At 33.8% G+C, this 17,273-nt stretch overlaps 1 protein-coding gene across 1 annotated transcript in view; it reads right to left on the bottom strand.

The window, feature by feature from the left end:
* Positions 1 to 17,273, bottom strand: part of ZFPM2 (zinc finger protein, FOG family member 2) — a 459,876-nt gene that overhangs the window by 327,892 nt on the left and 114,711 nt on the right. Inside the window, exon 3 of the mRNA XM_059902062.1 lies at positions 8,528 to 8,629. Within this exon, the coding sequence (XP_059758045.1) occupies positions 8,528 to 8,629 (102 nt within the window). The remainder of the gene's footprint in view (positions 1 to 8,527; positions 8,630 to 17,273) is intronic.

Raw genomic sequence — 17,273 nt, forward strand, 5'->3', positions numbered from 1 at the left:
GTGTATGTCATTGTGTTGGTCTTGACTTATCTTTCTGATCCCCATTAAGTCCCTTTCTGAACCAGACAAGAGAAGCAAATAATTACATGGTTTAGGTTTTCTTTCTTTCAACATCTCAGTTCAGTCATATATTTAGGTATCTTTTCCAGGTACAATGCTGAGTCAAGGAAAACAATGAATGCCAAAAATTCTTGCACCAAAATAAAAATCTAATGAATACTTTTTAATAAAATAGGTTACAAAGGGGATAACAAAGGCTTTTTCTTATATCCTACTGACAAGTGTCTTCCTGAAGTGTCCTGTTGAGAAGAATTCTAAGCTGAATTATGGCTCAGGAGGAAAGAGCACAGTAGAAGCCCTATTATTGGACAAAAGTGGGGTGAGCAGTTTAATCAAAATAGCCAAACCATGGAATGAGTTTTAAAATAATAATAGAAGCATTATATTTTAACTTATAATATACAAAAGCACATTTAATAATTAAACATTTGATGTAGGGCCTAGACCTTTTATTGGCCTATGAGCCCACTGTTGGTCCTCCAATTTCATAAACAACATTCAAATGCTTCATCTACAATTTCTAGTTTGTTTCATTAGAGTGAGGATGTAAAAGTACTTGCAAAGCCATCTAAGGGCAGATTCTTTCAATATGTTTATGATTTTCTCCCTGATTTGTTGCAGTTATTTTGTCCATACCTACATTTTTTAGTTGCTCTTTATCCAGTCTTTTGAAGGTTTCGATATTGTTGCCCTAGAAGCAATGTGTTTTTTTTCCAAATATATTTGAGTCGTTTAGACAATATTTAAAATCAACTAAAAATTACAGTAAGATATATAGTTGGCAAGCATATAAGGGACTGTCCACATGATTCCTTTCTAGCTCCTGGTCTCTGTATTGGTTTTCTAGGACTGCTATACCAAAGTACCATAAACTGGGTGGCTTAAATAACAGAAATGTATTGTCTCACAATTCTGGAGTCTACAAGTCCAAGATCAGGTCCAGCAGGATTGATTCCTTCTGGGAATCAGAAGGATTCAAGGGAAGGATTTCTGAGAGAATCTGTTCCATACCTCTTACCTAGCTTCCGGTGGTTTCCCAGTAATCTTTGGCCTTCCTTGACTTCTAGGAGCATCATCTCAATCTCTTCCTTCATCTTCACAGTATGTTCTCCTTATGTATGTGGTCTGTCTCCAAATTTCCCCTTCTTATGAGGGTACCAGTCATGTTGGATGAAGGGCCCACCCTAATGAGTATGACCTCGTCTTAACTAGTTACATCTGCAATGACCCTATTTCCAAATAACATCACATTCTGAGGTACTGAAATTTAAGACTTCAGCATATGAGTTGTGAGGGGACCCTACTTAACCCATAACAGCCTCAATCAGTAAGTTTCAGAGAAAGGGTGCAAATTTTAGTTTAATTAAGGGAGCTTCTACTGTAAAAGGTTAATTAATGAATTTTGCCATGGGAGCAGGGTGTGGGATAGGAAAGTATGTGCTGTCATATATTTTTCTGGGATCATGATGTATTTATAAAACTTGACACTGTATTTTATTTTCCAGCAATCTGTTTGAGGAAAAGGTCACTGCAAAGCAAGGCCCCCCAAAAAAAAAAAAAAAAAATCTCAATTCATTATCCTTTAACTTGAATTTCTCAATTAAACTTGTGCAAACAAATTAGGTATTTGCAAGTTCTAAAACAAGCCATTATCTAAATATCCTTAATTCCCATTCTTGTACAACTGAAGAAATAATAATAATAATAAATTTGTATATCTTAGGCAGTTCTTTGTAACTCAAAGACATCTCTTTCCAAATAATAATCGTAAGTCCTTTCCCTTCAACCTACCTCTTTTTTTGGGTTAGGTTTATGTGTGCCCTAATTCTATATCAGAGTGCAAACTGGAATAAAGGAATAAGATAAAGAGAACTTTTTTTTACTGTGTTTATGTGGCATCCTGTTCTACAAAGAGTAAGGCTTTCATCTTTTAATCCGATATCCACTTAACTATAGTACAGATTTATTTTGACCCCCTCTTGTTTCAGAAGGGGCTCAAAAGTCTGTAGCAATTTTTGACACTTTGTTATAATGTTTTTCTGAACCCCCCCCACATATACACACACACACACACACACACACACTCTCTCTCTCTCTCCTCCCCGCCTCATTTTCATATGGACACAAAGCGTTGGGATAAAATGATGGTTCATTATAGTGGTACAGAGCTCTTATCTTCATCCGGCAAGAGTCATTTCCTTCCAAAGATTGAAATGCAAATGTGAAAATTAATGATAACTGCATTATCTGATAGCAGAGATAATACCAATTCACTGTCAGAGTAATACACAGTCATTCTACGATTTCCTCTGCTTCTCACAATATTCTTCTTACTGTCAGACTATATCTATGGTTAACTATGTTTCATAGGTTTCTGTTAATTTACTTCAAATGGCATTTCCCAGATCTTATATCTACCACATTTTCCCATTCAAAAAGGAAACGAAATCAGAACTGTAATCTCCAAGCCCTTCTTTGGACTAGTAAAGGGAAAAAAACCCTGTATCATTAGTGTGTGCTTCTCTCTCACAGTGGTCTCCCAGCTGCCATTCCACTTTATATAAGACACGCCCCATCTTCTCAGTTTAATTTCAGGCACAGAGCAGAACTAGCCTGATCATCTGCGTGGATCCACAACGCTGAACAGCACCTGAATGAGGTGACTTCTTTATAGATTTCTTGAAACATGTTTAGTCCAGATGCAACAAGTACACACATCTGATTTTAGGCTAGACATTTATTCTTGAAAATTTATTTACATTAAAATTTCTTTTACTGAATTACGTTTTAAATCCAGTTGAATAGAACATAGTTAATGTAGCCCTGTGATGATTTCTACATAGCGAAATCATTTTGCAAAGTTGATTCACTATACAAATGTGGGCTTATCATCTGTAAGGCATTATAATGGCTTCTAAGGCACAATTGCCAAAATGATACTAAAAGTAATATTAAGAGCCATTTATTGAGCACTTATGAAGTTTTGATCTCCATGTTTTACATAAAAAAATCTCATTAATGAGGTAGTTATTATAATTAGCCCCATTTTATAAATAAGGAAACTGAGCCCTTGGAGAATTAGTAACTTACCCAAAGTCACACAATTGATAAGTGGCAGGGCCAATATATAAACAGAAGTATTTTTGGTCTTCTCTACCCATTACCTCAAAATAATTTACCTCTGATGGTAAATCAGATTTCCATTTATCAACCTAGGAGGAAGGTGTGCTGTTCCATAATGTATAACACAAAAATTATTCCTAATTTTATTCTATTAATTCCTCAAATCATCGATACAAGGTCTGATTTTCTACTTCATTTTTACTGAAATGGCCCAAATGTTTTACATATAAATACCAAAATCTATTTAAATAAAAGTACATGATTATCTGGAAAAGTTCATGTCAAAGAATCTAAACGACTGCTTGCTCAAAACTTTATATCTGTGTATATTTGTGTTAATACACATTATTGGGGGCTACATATACTTATCTGCACAATTTGAGTAACATGATATGTTCTTTAGTAGAGCTCCTAGAAATGTCAATTATAGCTGCTATAAGCCTGTTGGTAGATTCATTCAATATTAGACCAGGGAAAACAAATTATTCATTATTCCCATATGCAAAAAGAAGTAACATGTTTTTAATAACATAAGCCAGAGAGTTGGCATTCCTAGAGTTGATGTTTGTAAGATGTGACTTTTAAGGTACTCATTTCATAGTGGTGGATGATGAATTTATAATGATTTAACAGTATTCTCCTCTTCCCTAAGTCTCCTTCTAAATAAATACACAAGTCAGCACTCCAGAACTTGGCCATGAATTGAGGTTCTAAAGATTTTCTTAAAGGAGGGAGACAGAGATGTAAGCACTGTTTTCAAAATAAGGACACATTCCAATTGTTGGCCAATGTGAGAGGTCCTAGGGTAAAGGGAGGCCATTAACATCTAGCAAATCCCACACTCACCCAAGCTCTGTGCTAGGTATCATATATATCATCTCTTTCAAGTTTCATCCTCATAACCATGTTTCAAAGTACTTATTATTCTTCCCATTTTGAAGATAAGGAAACTGAGGTCCTGGCTGTTTAATATGCCCAAGGCCACAAGGCCATAAGTGTCAGCATGGCTCTAAAATTTGTGCATTTTCTTCTGTAGTATAGACCATTCTCTACTTTCTAGGTTGACATGTTTAATTATTGCATCCTACCTAACTACACTACATGAATAATTAAAGGTTAAAGGAGAGAAATGGTATCAAGAAGAGACAGTGTGGACACCAGTCAGATTGGCCATCATTAAAATGTCTACAAATAACAAATGCTGGAGAGGGTGTGTAGAAAAGAGAACCCTCCTACACTGTTGGTGGGAATGTAAGTTGGTGCAGCCACTGTGGAAAACAGCATGGAGTTTCCACAAAAAACTAAAAATAGAGTTGCCAAATGATCTGGCAATCCCACTCCTGGACAAAACTATAATTCAAAAAGATACCCTATGTTCACAGCAGCACTATTTATAATAGCCAAGACATGGAAACAACCTAAATGTCCATCAACAGATGAATGGATAAAGAAGATGTGGTACATATACACAATGGAATACTACTCAGCCCCCAAAAAGAACGAAAAAATGCCATTTGCAGCAACATGGATGGAACTAGAGATTATCATACTAAGTGAAGTAAGTCAGAAAGAGAAAGACAGATACCATATGATATCACTTATATGTGGAATGTAAAATATGACACAAATGAACTTATCTATAAAACAGAAACAGACTCACAGACATAAAGAACAGACTTATGGTTGCCAAGGGGGAGGTGGGGTGGGAAAGGGATGAAATGGGAGGTTGCAGTTAGCAGATGCAAACTATTATATATTGAATGGTTAAACAACAAGGTCCTACTGTATAGCACATGGAGCTATATTCAATATCCTGTGATAAACCAGAATGGACAAGAATATGAAAAAAGAATGTGTGTGTGTGTGTGTATATATAGATAGATAGATAGATATAGATAATAGAATCACTTTGCTGCACAGCAGAAATTAACACAACATTGTAGATCAACTATACTTCAATAAAAAAAGAGAGACTGTGGCCAGCATTGTACTACATCTTTGGACTTCTCCCTAGCACTTTTCACAGTTATTAGTGTACAATGACTATCTCTTAAATAGTTAAATGTATGAAAATATTGGCAAACTGAATTACTGGAGGGTGATAAAAGAAAAAGCATTTACTTAAAAAGAAGACAGAAATGATATAAGTGAGGTATAGGCAAATACAGAGGAAAAGGAAGAACAGTGGATAACAAGTATCATATGAATTAGATTCCAAGCAAAGTAATGTCAAGGTAATTTTCTTAAGAGCAAGAAAGAAGAATCAAACTTGAAAATAGATACGCGAAATACTGAAATAATGAGGTAATGACTTTTACATTGGCCTGAACTTTACTAGCTTACTGTGAGTCTAGCACTCCACTCAAATGGTGAAAGACTCATAAGAAATTGAAGATTATTCAAATAAGAGTCACAAATATCTAAACATTAAAGAATTTCATCATTAGAAATGTTTACAAATGTAAGACAATTTTCCTAAAGATTGTTTAGGTTCCACCTAATCATAAGAGTTAACAAAGGTACCAGCAATGATTAAATGTGACTTTTAAATGTATAACAAATAAGGAAAAAAAAATGCTCTGGGGAATCTGCATTTGATAAAAATAGAACACTTCACAGAGGAGTTGATTCATTATCGAACTGAGCTATCAAGAAAATTTGTGGAGTCGTCTCCAATCAAACTTTAAAAATAAGATAAATCCTGATCTATCTTAAATGATGTTAGCTCTATGCCTCAAATTCTTTAGAGAATTTCCTTGTCCTTTGATTCTGTTCTATTTTTAGAGACAACTCTCTATCTTAGGGTGACTATCAGGACTGGGTGGGAGGACCTTAAAGTTAGGAGACCTTGAAATCACACCTGGCTCATTGCCGCATATCTTAACCAATAATTTGTGGCTAAATTCAAAACTAGATGCTTGGTATTATAAAAGTTTACCCTTGTTGTATCAGATGTACTACTGTGCTTTAAAAAATGCAGAAAAGAATTTTTAAAGGTTCTGCTTCAAGTCGCAACAATTTCAAAGCCATAATAATGGTCATTAGCATTTTATGTTCAAGATTTGATTTAATTCTCACAAAAGCCCTAAGAGGCGTTAATATTACTTTCCATATTTTACAAATGAGAATAACAGCACAGAGAGATTAAGCAACTTGCAAAAATTCATCCAGCAAGTAAGCAGCAAATCCAGAATTCGAACCTAAAACTTTAGAATCCAGAGTTCATTTTCTAAGATGTTTGGAAACTGTCACTAAAACCTGGGAAATTTCCTCTTCTTAATACAGTTGTAAAATACCAATACTTTTTTGAATAACAAAAAATTGGGTAAAAATATTGATGTAATCACTATTCATGCAATAGCAAAAGTCCAAAAACATCCTGATTATATACTTTCTCCTGATTGAAGGAAAGCAATGAATATTCTACTTTAAAAGATAAATATCCAACAGGTAATCTTTTGTTATGAATCAACTTCATTTATCAGGGGATGTCAAAATAATAAATCCTCCTTTATTTTGCAAAACACCTGTAGGGAAAAAATGTGTTATCGATTTACAATATACAAAGGATGAATTTCCTCCAGGCATACCTGCTTATAGGCATACATTTTTTCCTTTAAAGTTTTTATACATTCATATGTGCCACAGAAAGAGTATATACGTTTTCACTGATATCAACTAAATAAAATGTTTATTAAATCAGATACGTTAAGTAAATTTAACTCAAAAGTGAAAAAATCTTATCCTGAATGGACAGCATCATGCTTTATCCTTGTTCCCCGCCCCCCTCTCGATCTCTTTTAGCTAACACATAACTTTATTTCTGGAAAAGCTTCCTGAAAAAGGAAGCACTGGGTATGCAGTATGTGTTTAGTAATTCACCACCCCCTGAATTTGCTTACTTACTCACAAGTGGCTGGGAGCACTGTGGGTCCCAGGTTTGAGCAAAGAGGAAAACCAGCCGCCTCCAAGTTTGCCCCTTTGAGAGAATCCAGAATGTACCCCTTGCAGGCAGGCATATCAAAAGGCCATCTAATCTAATTTAAATGTAAAAACTCTTCTAAACGGCCTATACGTACTTAATTCTATGAATAAAGAACCATACAACATAAAGTTCACCCACCTTTTTTAAGTTAAATGTAATCCCCAAGAAAAAATAAAATTTTCCAAAGTTTTTTTTCTTATTTTTTTAATCAAGAGAATTCTTCCCTTCATTAAGACAGAAACATTATGCAATAAGGTGAAAATGCCAGATGTCCACATTTTCTTTCAAACTCTTAAAATGTGGTATTATGGTACTTTAATTATAATATGTTTTGATCCAAAATCTTGTGTAACATTATGCTATAGTATACAGAATACAAACATCTGTGTGTATCATGAATAACATTAGAAATGACATCATAATAATCAGATATACTGTATCTTCATTTTTGTTTGCGTTATATTTTCCAGCTGCTGGTTTCAGAAAATTACCACTGGAGTTCCTCTCTTCTTCACGCACAGCAGAGAGCAATTTGCAAAGTCATGCAAGGGTGAAAATGTGATTGAAATATAGGGATCTTTCTTAATGAAAAATGTTACTGCTTTGGAAATCATGGCTAAAATTATTTCAAAACTCGCTTATATCCTTAAGCCCTATGACATAACATTCTCCATTTATAAATATACCATCAATTGTAAATTAGTTGGCACCAAATATAAAGGTTTTTAGCCACAGAGTTCTTACGAACTGTACATATTTATATAAAATTGTGTTGGTGTTTTGGAGTATTTTAACAGTTTTTGTTTTTCTTGAAATGATTAAATATCAATGAACTTTAAAATCAAATTTAATTTTCATTCATAAAAATAAAAATATTACCAAAACCTTGAATCAAAGTGGGGCATCTGTTAATGTTTTCTAAACTTCTAAACACATACTGGGATTCAATCTATGACTTACAACATGACTATACTAAAAGTATTTCTTTGGAGTATTGTTACTTGTTTGAAGCTTTAAAAGTATGCCCAATTTGAATGTGGATACAGCACAAAGATCTCTGTTCAAAGATAAAACAAGTAGAATTAACTAAATTCCTACATGAGTATGAAAGAAAACAAAGATGAAAAACTTCAAGCAGTGATAACACTTTGGTTTTTATAGTTTATTTATCAAAGATAAAAATCCTCTTTAAATAATGATATTTATTCAGCCTTCCATGTAACCAACATACACACAAATATTTTTTTTAAATCAAAAGTGAGAGTGTAAGAGTTTTATAATTTAATTAAAATTTAAGAAAAAAAAAGTGAATTCCTCATAGTAGCAACAGATGGTTGAATTTTAAATTTTTTGTCCTACCTGGTCCATCCCAGTCGTCTATCTCAACTCCAGGTTGCCCCGGTTTCTCTGACTGTGTGTCCCCATCTGATTCTGCTGTCTCCTGGACTCCTTCATCGTCACCTAGAAAATACCAACACGCAAAGAGGAAGGGACATGATTAAAGCCCTCTATTTGAAATTCAAATCCTCCTAGAGGGATGTCCATAGCATAGGTCTAATTACATATTTGTTACAAATATTGTCATTATATTGACATAGGTCTACAATTAATCGTTTTGATAACTATTGTGGCTTTATAATAAAGAAAATCAACATTTGTCATAAATAAATAGACTGCTATAAACATTAAAAACATCTCCATAAAATTTTTCATTTGGAATTATTAATATTAGAAGAAAATAAAAAGCAGTATGTAATTATTGTAGTGCTTTCAATACAGAAAACCGTAACATGCTTATTTTCAAATTACATTTTTATAAAGGCAAGATGCAGCAGAAAAGAAATACCATAGGAAAAGACATACTTATGTTTGGGTTGAATTTAGGTTATTTTGAAGAAGATTTTCTTTTTCCCCAGCATTAAGCTTGCTAAAACTTGTTTGTATTTATTTTTAAAATGGGTATAAAAAGGTCATAATTGAATTACTGTCATATAAGATGAGCCAGTGACACAAGTCTTCACAATGCAAGAAGCTATAACCTATACTTGTTCTTGAATAAGCATAGCTAGTTTGAACAAAATCATGCCTTCATTTTCACATAAGAAAAGAAAAACAATGTAATATATTTTGAACAAAAGTATACTTATGGCAAAGAAGGAGAAACACCTTAACATGCAATCACATTTTAAAAGTACAGTCTAATTTGTAGCTACCTTCATTTTAAGTGATAATGTAACAAAGTACTGCTGCTTTTTAAAGGAAAGTAATTGACTTTAATACAGTGCACACAAATATATTAATCATTCCTACTTATAAAGGATAACAGAAATCAGAGAACAGAATGACAAGAAAATGTGATGACAGAAATGAAAAGAATGTATACTAAAAACAGGGCAACTAAACCTTTAATCTAATAATCTAAATTTTTAAAGTTAAATCGCTTGCCCTCTGAAGTATTTAATAGCTATTTTCCACATAGTGGTTAAATCTCTAATAGTACTTAAATCTTTATATTATTATACAAAAAATACACTGAATTCTTAAAATCTTTCAAAGTAACCTAGAAAATACAAAATTTTCAGGAAACAATTATTATTACTACAATGACATTAGTGTGATGTTGATATGAGTTTTGAAGTTTAAACTTCATAAATTTTATATTCATTTCTATATATAGCTTCACAAAATGAATCACTTTAAAAAGTGGAATAAAAGTAAAGAGAGATGATGTAGAAACCCAGTGACAGCTCTGTTGAACTTAGTTTCCTTAATGGAGGAGCACTGGCTCCTACACATACCCCACAGCACCGAACCCCATGTCTGGAATTGGAGGCTCTTTGAAAATTGAGTTATCTCTTCTTTTCTGGATTATCAAAATGAAGAGCAATGAAATTCCCTCCAGAAAATGTTTATTAAGCATCTACCAGGTTTAAGGGACTGTAGTAGGTATAGTAGCATATATACAGAAAAATACCTTTTCGAAAGTAGTATAAAACTCATTAAAGAGAGTTCACAAATAACAAGAGTGCAAGACAAGGTCCAAGAACCATAAGAAAGGTACGAAGGCTCAGTAATAAGATAAGAGTTTGAATTTTCTGTGCTCCTTTTTTGTAGGTCACATAGAACACAGACGCATGAACCAGTTATCTTAGGAGATGAGGGTTAAGAGATCTCTCACTTTTCAGATACAGATAGGGCTAGTTCTCAGCCTGCACACACGAGTGGGCTCTATGGCCTTGCAGTATATTGAAAGAATATAAGAAACTTGAAAACTTTCTCACCAACTGAGTCAATGTTACTTAATACAATATCAGTGTACAACCTAACCTTCTTGAGTGCTACCAAGGATGTCTGACCCAATTTACAGTAATATATACTGACTTTACCAACACTTTATTTTTCATGGGGACTAGAATCCACACTAGAATCTACAGCATAGATGAGTGACCTTTCGCTTGCATTTCCACAGACTGAATGAAGGTTTAACTCTAGGCACGAATGCAGGGGAGTTTACAAAGGAAAATGCATGGGGAGTTTACAAAGGAAAGAGAGTAGCAAAAAGAGTACAGCATGTGACCTATAATTTTTAAACAACATCCATGCTTTCCAAGCACTTTTCTTGTGTCTTGTGAGTCTTGAAACATAGGGATGTGAGCATCAGAGAGGATGCTGGAGACCATCTAACCCAAATTAGACAAAATTTACTGATCAGGAAATTGATGCACAGATACGGTCAGTAACTTATCTACGGTCTTATAGTTAACAACATTTATTTCTACATAAGGCATCTCCCCCAAGCCTTCTCATTCTTCATCAATAAATGCCTCCCAGTCATCCCAGGGGTTACAGACTGAAGCAGCTTTAGGTGGCTCTCCTTTCCCTAACAAGCAGAACAGTAGGGATATGAGGGAGCATGGAGAGGCATCATAAAGACCACCAAAATCAGCAGTTTGTACAAGGTTAGGAATTAAATTTGAGTCTCCTGTCAGTTAGCATTCTTTCCAAAACATCCTTTCTTGCTTCCCCTCTCCTCCCCACCAGTTGAAGAGAGAACCACGCACACCTGAAACAGTTGAATATTAGTCGCAGAGCAATGCATAAACAAGCAAGCATGAGACTATGCTGTTAAAAAATCACACACCCAAGGGCCCAGAGAACAGAGAGTAAAATTCTGGCCAGAACTACTTGGAGAAGTTAAGTTTTATACTCAGGTATTAATTGTATCATTCTATGTTCACACAGAGAAGTAAATCTTCCTGACTTTTACTATTACATTTTAATTTGTTGGAAATACACTGTGCCATGCACAATTCAATCAATAATTAACACTTACAAGGCATATTTTTGAAGATACAATGAAATATATGAAAAAGACAAAAATACTTTCTCTTAAGGACCATATAATCTAGTTAAGGAGACAGGCCACATGCATAAGAGAGGTAACCACTGATGAAAACAATCAGGATAGTCCATGAATAATTCCAAATGAGATCACATAAGATATGGAAATTCAGAGACCAAAAGCATAAAATGACATTGACCATGGAGAATCTTATAATTATTTTTGGAGTTCTACCTTCACATTGAAGACAGGGAGAAGCATTAGAGGTATTACAGTGGGGAACTGATGAGATCATGTGACACAAATACAGTAATGAACATATATTTATTGAGTTTCTATGAACATACCTTGTCAGACCTCTGGTCTTTGAGTTTTCCCTCACTCAATCCATAACAACACTCTGACTCATGTCTCAGATATTCTTCACCCCGATTTTTGTGAGACTAGAATTAAGTCTACTCTAAAATATTTTATTAGGCAAATTACATATTTGGAAGCAAAAGTATTCAGAAATATAGTGAGAAACAAGTATGTTTGGAAGAATACACTGCAAAGTAATCACAACACATAGAAGTTCAAAGAATTTACTTAGATCTATGAATGTCTGTCTTTATTGAATGGAAGTGATATAAAGCATTCTTTATTAACTGATTAAAATACTACTTTTGAGTCCCTGAGCACTACAAATACAAAACAAAGATGGTTCCTTCTCTCATAAAACTTATAGATTAGGACAGAGACCAATCAATAGACTGCAACCCCATGTGATGAATGCTTTCATGGGAGCAGTCCATGATGTGACAGGAGCATACAGGCATGACACTTAATGAAAACTTGGTGTCATGGAAGCTTTCTGGAGGAAGAAGCCAATAAAATACCGGAAATTTTGGAGGCATAATCTTAGATGAATCTGAACTCCGTAGGTTTAATGTTCTGAGGCTCCATGATTGAAAACCATTTTTCAGGTTAAAAATGAGAACCATCTCTCCAAAGAAAAAGATTACAGTAATTAAGTTACTGCACAGGAAAAATGACAACTTAAAGGTGGTGAAACTAAAGACATTTCAATGATGCAAGAACAGGATCCAGACAAAGTTTTAAGATGCCAACAAGAAACAGTTCAAGAAATACTCCTACTATTTGAGAGTTAACTGAATGAAGTCCTTTCCTGCATTTAGTATGGGACAAATTTACCCATGATCATTTTCATCCAGTAACTACTAGGAAAAGAAAATGGCAGGATGACGACAAATCTCAGCAGATGTTTGACGCACACAGAAATTCAGTAAATTACTCAAAATGAACTAGTAATTTCATATAATAAAATACCTTCATTAAATGTCACTTAACTGCCAAATCAGAACTGTAGAGCTTAGATTTCAACTTGTGCCAACATCTGGAGCAATACTCAGTATTGATAATCCTGATTCATGGAACAATTTGCTCGAATTTGTTTGATTATGCAGCACATATAATTAGAAAACTACTGAAAATAAATATTGCAGAGTACTCAGTTAAAGAAGCACTGTAAAAATAGTTGATTGTACACAATTAACAGCTCTAAAGAAATTACATTTTACAACTATTTTAAACCATTTATGAAACTGCGTAAATGTGCAATATATATCACATTAATAAAAATAAATCCTGAGAGAGAAGAATAAAGTCGTTGGCTGATTAAACTGTGTTTTCTTAAAGAAAGAAAGCAAAAAAGGGAACGATGCCCCAAAGCATAAGAATGTCATATGAAATGATATACTTGGGTGTAGAAAACAAAACGGGTCAGAATTGAATTTATATTCATCTCAGTGTCTGCTACGTGCCAAATACTGAAATCATAAAGATGAATAAAGCAGAGAGCATGTCACAAAGCTCAGATTCTATAGTAAACCTAAACATGGCTACCATTTCTTGAGCACCACTCAGCACTAGCTAAGTGCTTCTCGAACATCACATCAACGACTCTGCCATGCATTATTATCCCTGTATTTCAGAAGAGTAAACCAATAGGCAGATATGTGAGAAGATGCCTAGGCACGTTGCTAGTAAGTGGCAGAGCCAAGAATTGATTCCAAGTCAGTCCAACTCCAAAGACCGTACTCCAAACCCATTAGAATATTATAATCAAAGCCTACTGGATGTCAAACAATAAAGACAGCAGGATGTGATCAGAGAGCTGCTTTCTCCTCATCATATATAAACCTTGTTTCTTCATTATTTTTTTTAGGTGTACTATTTTACTTGGAACTTGGTAAAATCAAACTACATACAGATGCTTAATCAATAACCACTGCTCACTGTGCAGTTAGAAAATTAGATTTTGGTTTCATTCTTTTAAACATAACCTATTGCAATATCATTACAGTTACTAATTAATTGCTTTCAGAACTATTTAATAACTAAAATATGTCACGTTTTTCAACTTCCAGACCCTTCATCATCTAAGTTTATTTCAGGAAACTAGCTCTCATTTTTATGGTAATGTTTTCACCTAATTCATTTTTAATCTTTTTACTAATGAAAAATGAAATGATTAAAAAATAACTTAATCGAATATGAAATCTCTAAATTACTTTTAAGAAACAGCATTTTCCCCTTACAATAGAGACTTGCTTCTTTCCTATCAATATATTTATTCTCATGGAAAATTCATAAATAGAACTTTATTTTGATATTAACCCAACTCCAGCCTCTTCTTGATTTGAATGGAAATGACTTCATTGACCATCTTCTTTCTTTTTTAACTTCTATCCATTTTTGATTCTTATATGTTTGAAATCAGCACTCTAGAGTAGCTTATGAAAAAATGGCATGAATAATTAATAGCTAAGATAATAATGACAAGTTTATTCAGATATTGCTTCAAAAGCTTTGTTGGTAGGAAGAGGAAAGGAAGAGAGAAAGGATGCTAGGAAGAAAATTACAGAAACACCTATGAATGCATTTGACATGCGTTCATTTACTTGCTAAATTCTTTATTCACATACTGTTAAATAGAAATTTCAGTGTATTTTTAGCAAAGCACAAACACATTTAATGGGATAACCACTATATATATCCAGAGACCAATTCATAAAATAATGAAACGGAATAAATGTCAAGTGGTAACAAAATCTACAATATTTCTAAAATTATGCCTATGGAGTTAATGGTTTTCCATTGCAAGATTAAACTCTTTTGTTGCTCTTTTAAAGATATCATACATATTTTGTGGGCCCTTCCATTTTTCTTAGTCTAGTTTTCAGAATCAATGAAAGCCCCATAGGAGGAAATTGAAGGTGTTATTGAGCACTATAATACACAGCACAAATGACTTGGGGAAATGCACTAGAATATAGTCTTTGGAACACATGAAACAGAATCTTTTAATTCCATATTAGGTATTGTTGGCAAGGTGGTAAAAGCAGTGGCTCTACTTGCAAGGCAAAAATAATTTCAAAAACACAAATAAATATCTTTTCACTGAAAGTTAGACATTCCTGTAGAAATTAAAGATTTGCCACATCCTGAGGCAGTCACTTTTTCAGCACAAAACAGCAGCAGTGTTTGAAAGCAGTCATGCAAGCAAACAGCCTTTCTCAATCTTGCTCTTTTAATCCATGTAGTTCCTATCAATATTAACCTCTTATAGAAATTCCTGTACAATATAACTATTGAACTTTCTTGACTAGGAGTGTTACTGTAGCTGTTAGTCATCCCTATAATGTATTTTGCAATCAGCTAAGTCATCAAAGTATTTTTTAACAATGAACAGTTCAGAAGTGACAGATCTACTTTCTTGTTCACAACTGCTTATCAGAGAATAGATATCACATATGTTTTCCAGGTGCTTCCTATAGTTAGGATACCTTCACAGAAGCCGCTCATGAAAGATAAGGTCATAAAAGAGATGAAAAATGTGTGAGCTTCATACACTTATGGTTTTATCATCAGACAAGATAGCTTTGGTTAAAGGACTGTAACAGTCAAAAACAGAAAACTGCAGTTTGTATTGAAGGGTGAGGACATTTAAGTTTAAGATTCAGTTTGTGTTTGCTCTGCCTAATAGCCTCACAATATTGTTTGGCTTAAAACAATTGTTTGGTTATAGCTTATCCAAACAAAGGTGCCAGGTTAAATTAACTCTGCATTGCCAAATTACAGACACAGTTTATCTCCAGAGACAAAAAATAAAAAACATGCAATTGTTACCCTTTTTTGCTAATACCTAAAAAAAATCTAAATATTTCGACCATTTGAAAAGAATATGTTCATTATTCTGTGGATTCCCATAATCATGTCTAACTAAAGTTTCCCTTGACTTACTATAAATGTGTAAGAAAATGGAGGATTTTGCCGTGTTCTGGATAGTTAATAGTCAGTACACAAACATTTCTTTAAATGCATGTGATTTCCTTGTAACTTATATAATAGCCTTTTCCATACCTCAGAGTATGAATTGAACAGATAAAAAAATAGAATCCACATTTGTTTGATTATAAACTTTCAGACCCCAGATCAGGAAACAATCCTGAAATATTTGATGACAGTGGTCCTGGGCTAAGTCTGTCATTTTGAAAAGGAAACTCAATCTCTACAGTCAATGCATAACTACTGTAATTTGTGGCATTTTATTATAGTTAATAAGGGAAAACTATTGAAAATACTAACGTTTATGGTAACTGTATCAGATAAAAGTCACATTAAAAGTATTGACAACTTAGGAAGAACAGTGATTTATAAATTCTTTCTACAGTCCTGAACGTTTATTCCTGATGTCAGTATCAGCCTCTATGTGAGAAGTATTTTTCTCAAAGTTTAAGTTTGTTTGAGATTTGGAACATAAGGGAAATTTCCACATGAGATAAAATAAGGCAAATTCTCAGCAGTGTATCTCTCATTCAAGAATTTTCACTCCTCATTATTTCTCACAATGAGCACTTGAAAGAGTCAAATATGTAAGAAAAATGTTTCTAAAATACGTATTTCAAAGTTTGTATTTAAATAATTTTTATTTTCTCTTCCCCAGCTCCCCCTCCCCAAACCAAAACAAACAAACAAGAAAAACTCACTGCAACTAATAAGAAAATTCACTGCAACTACTATATTCCACTCAGAGGAGGATTCTACAAAATTAAAGCACATCTTGTTCCAAAGAGGAGACAGAGTAATGCCTGATGGTCTGTAAATGATAATACTCTGAACTGTAATTGACCTATTCACAGATCTGTTGTTCTGCCATCAGGAAACCACTAGCTTTCAGTTTTCTGGCCTCAGTCTTCAAGCTTCAAACCCAGCATTCCCTTTAGGAAATCATCACCACCACCATCATCATCATTACCGTCATCATCATCAACAATAACAAAAAGTAAAGCCAAACCTTACAATCTCTGAAATTGTCTCCCCAACAAGCCAACCTCGTCTACACAGAAAGATCAAACCAATTTGAGAAAGTTATGATCTTTGAATATTGCTTTTCATATAACCTAATTGTTTATTCTTTCCTGTTTAACAATTCATTCCAGAGACCTTCTCCTTTCTCATAATCCATTTAAGAATATGAGTCATGAGCAATCACTCATTACCATAGCGCTCCATCACCACAATATAATTTACTCATTATAAATAGACTATTCAAGCCACACATCCAAAAAGCCAAGGCCAATGGAGAATGCATATTGTGGGACAGCAGCTAACAAAGACTTTGGTCCATATCTGAATGCCCTTTTTCCAACACTAGTTCAAATACCCTAATGATGATAAATGACTCTCAGAGCTCACAAA

This window comes from Balaenoptera ricei, chromosome 17, assembly GCF_028023285.1.
Source record: "Balaenoptera ricei isolate mBalRic1 chromosome 17, mBalRic1.hap2, whole genome shotgun sequence".
Classification (NCBI taxonomy): domain Eukaryota; kingdom Metazoa; phylum Chordata; class Mammalia; order Artiodactyla; family Balaenopteridae; genus Balaenoptera; species Balaenoptera ricei.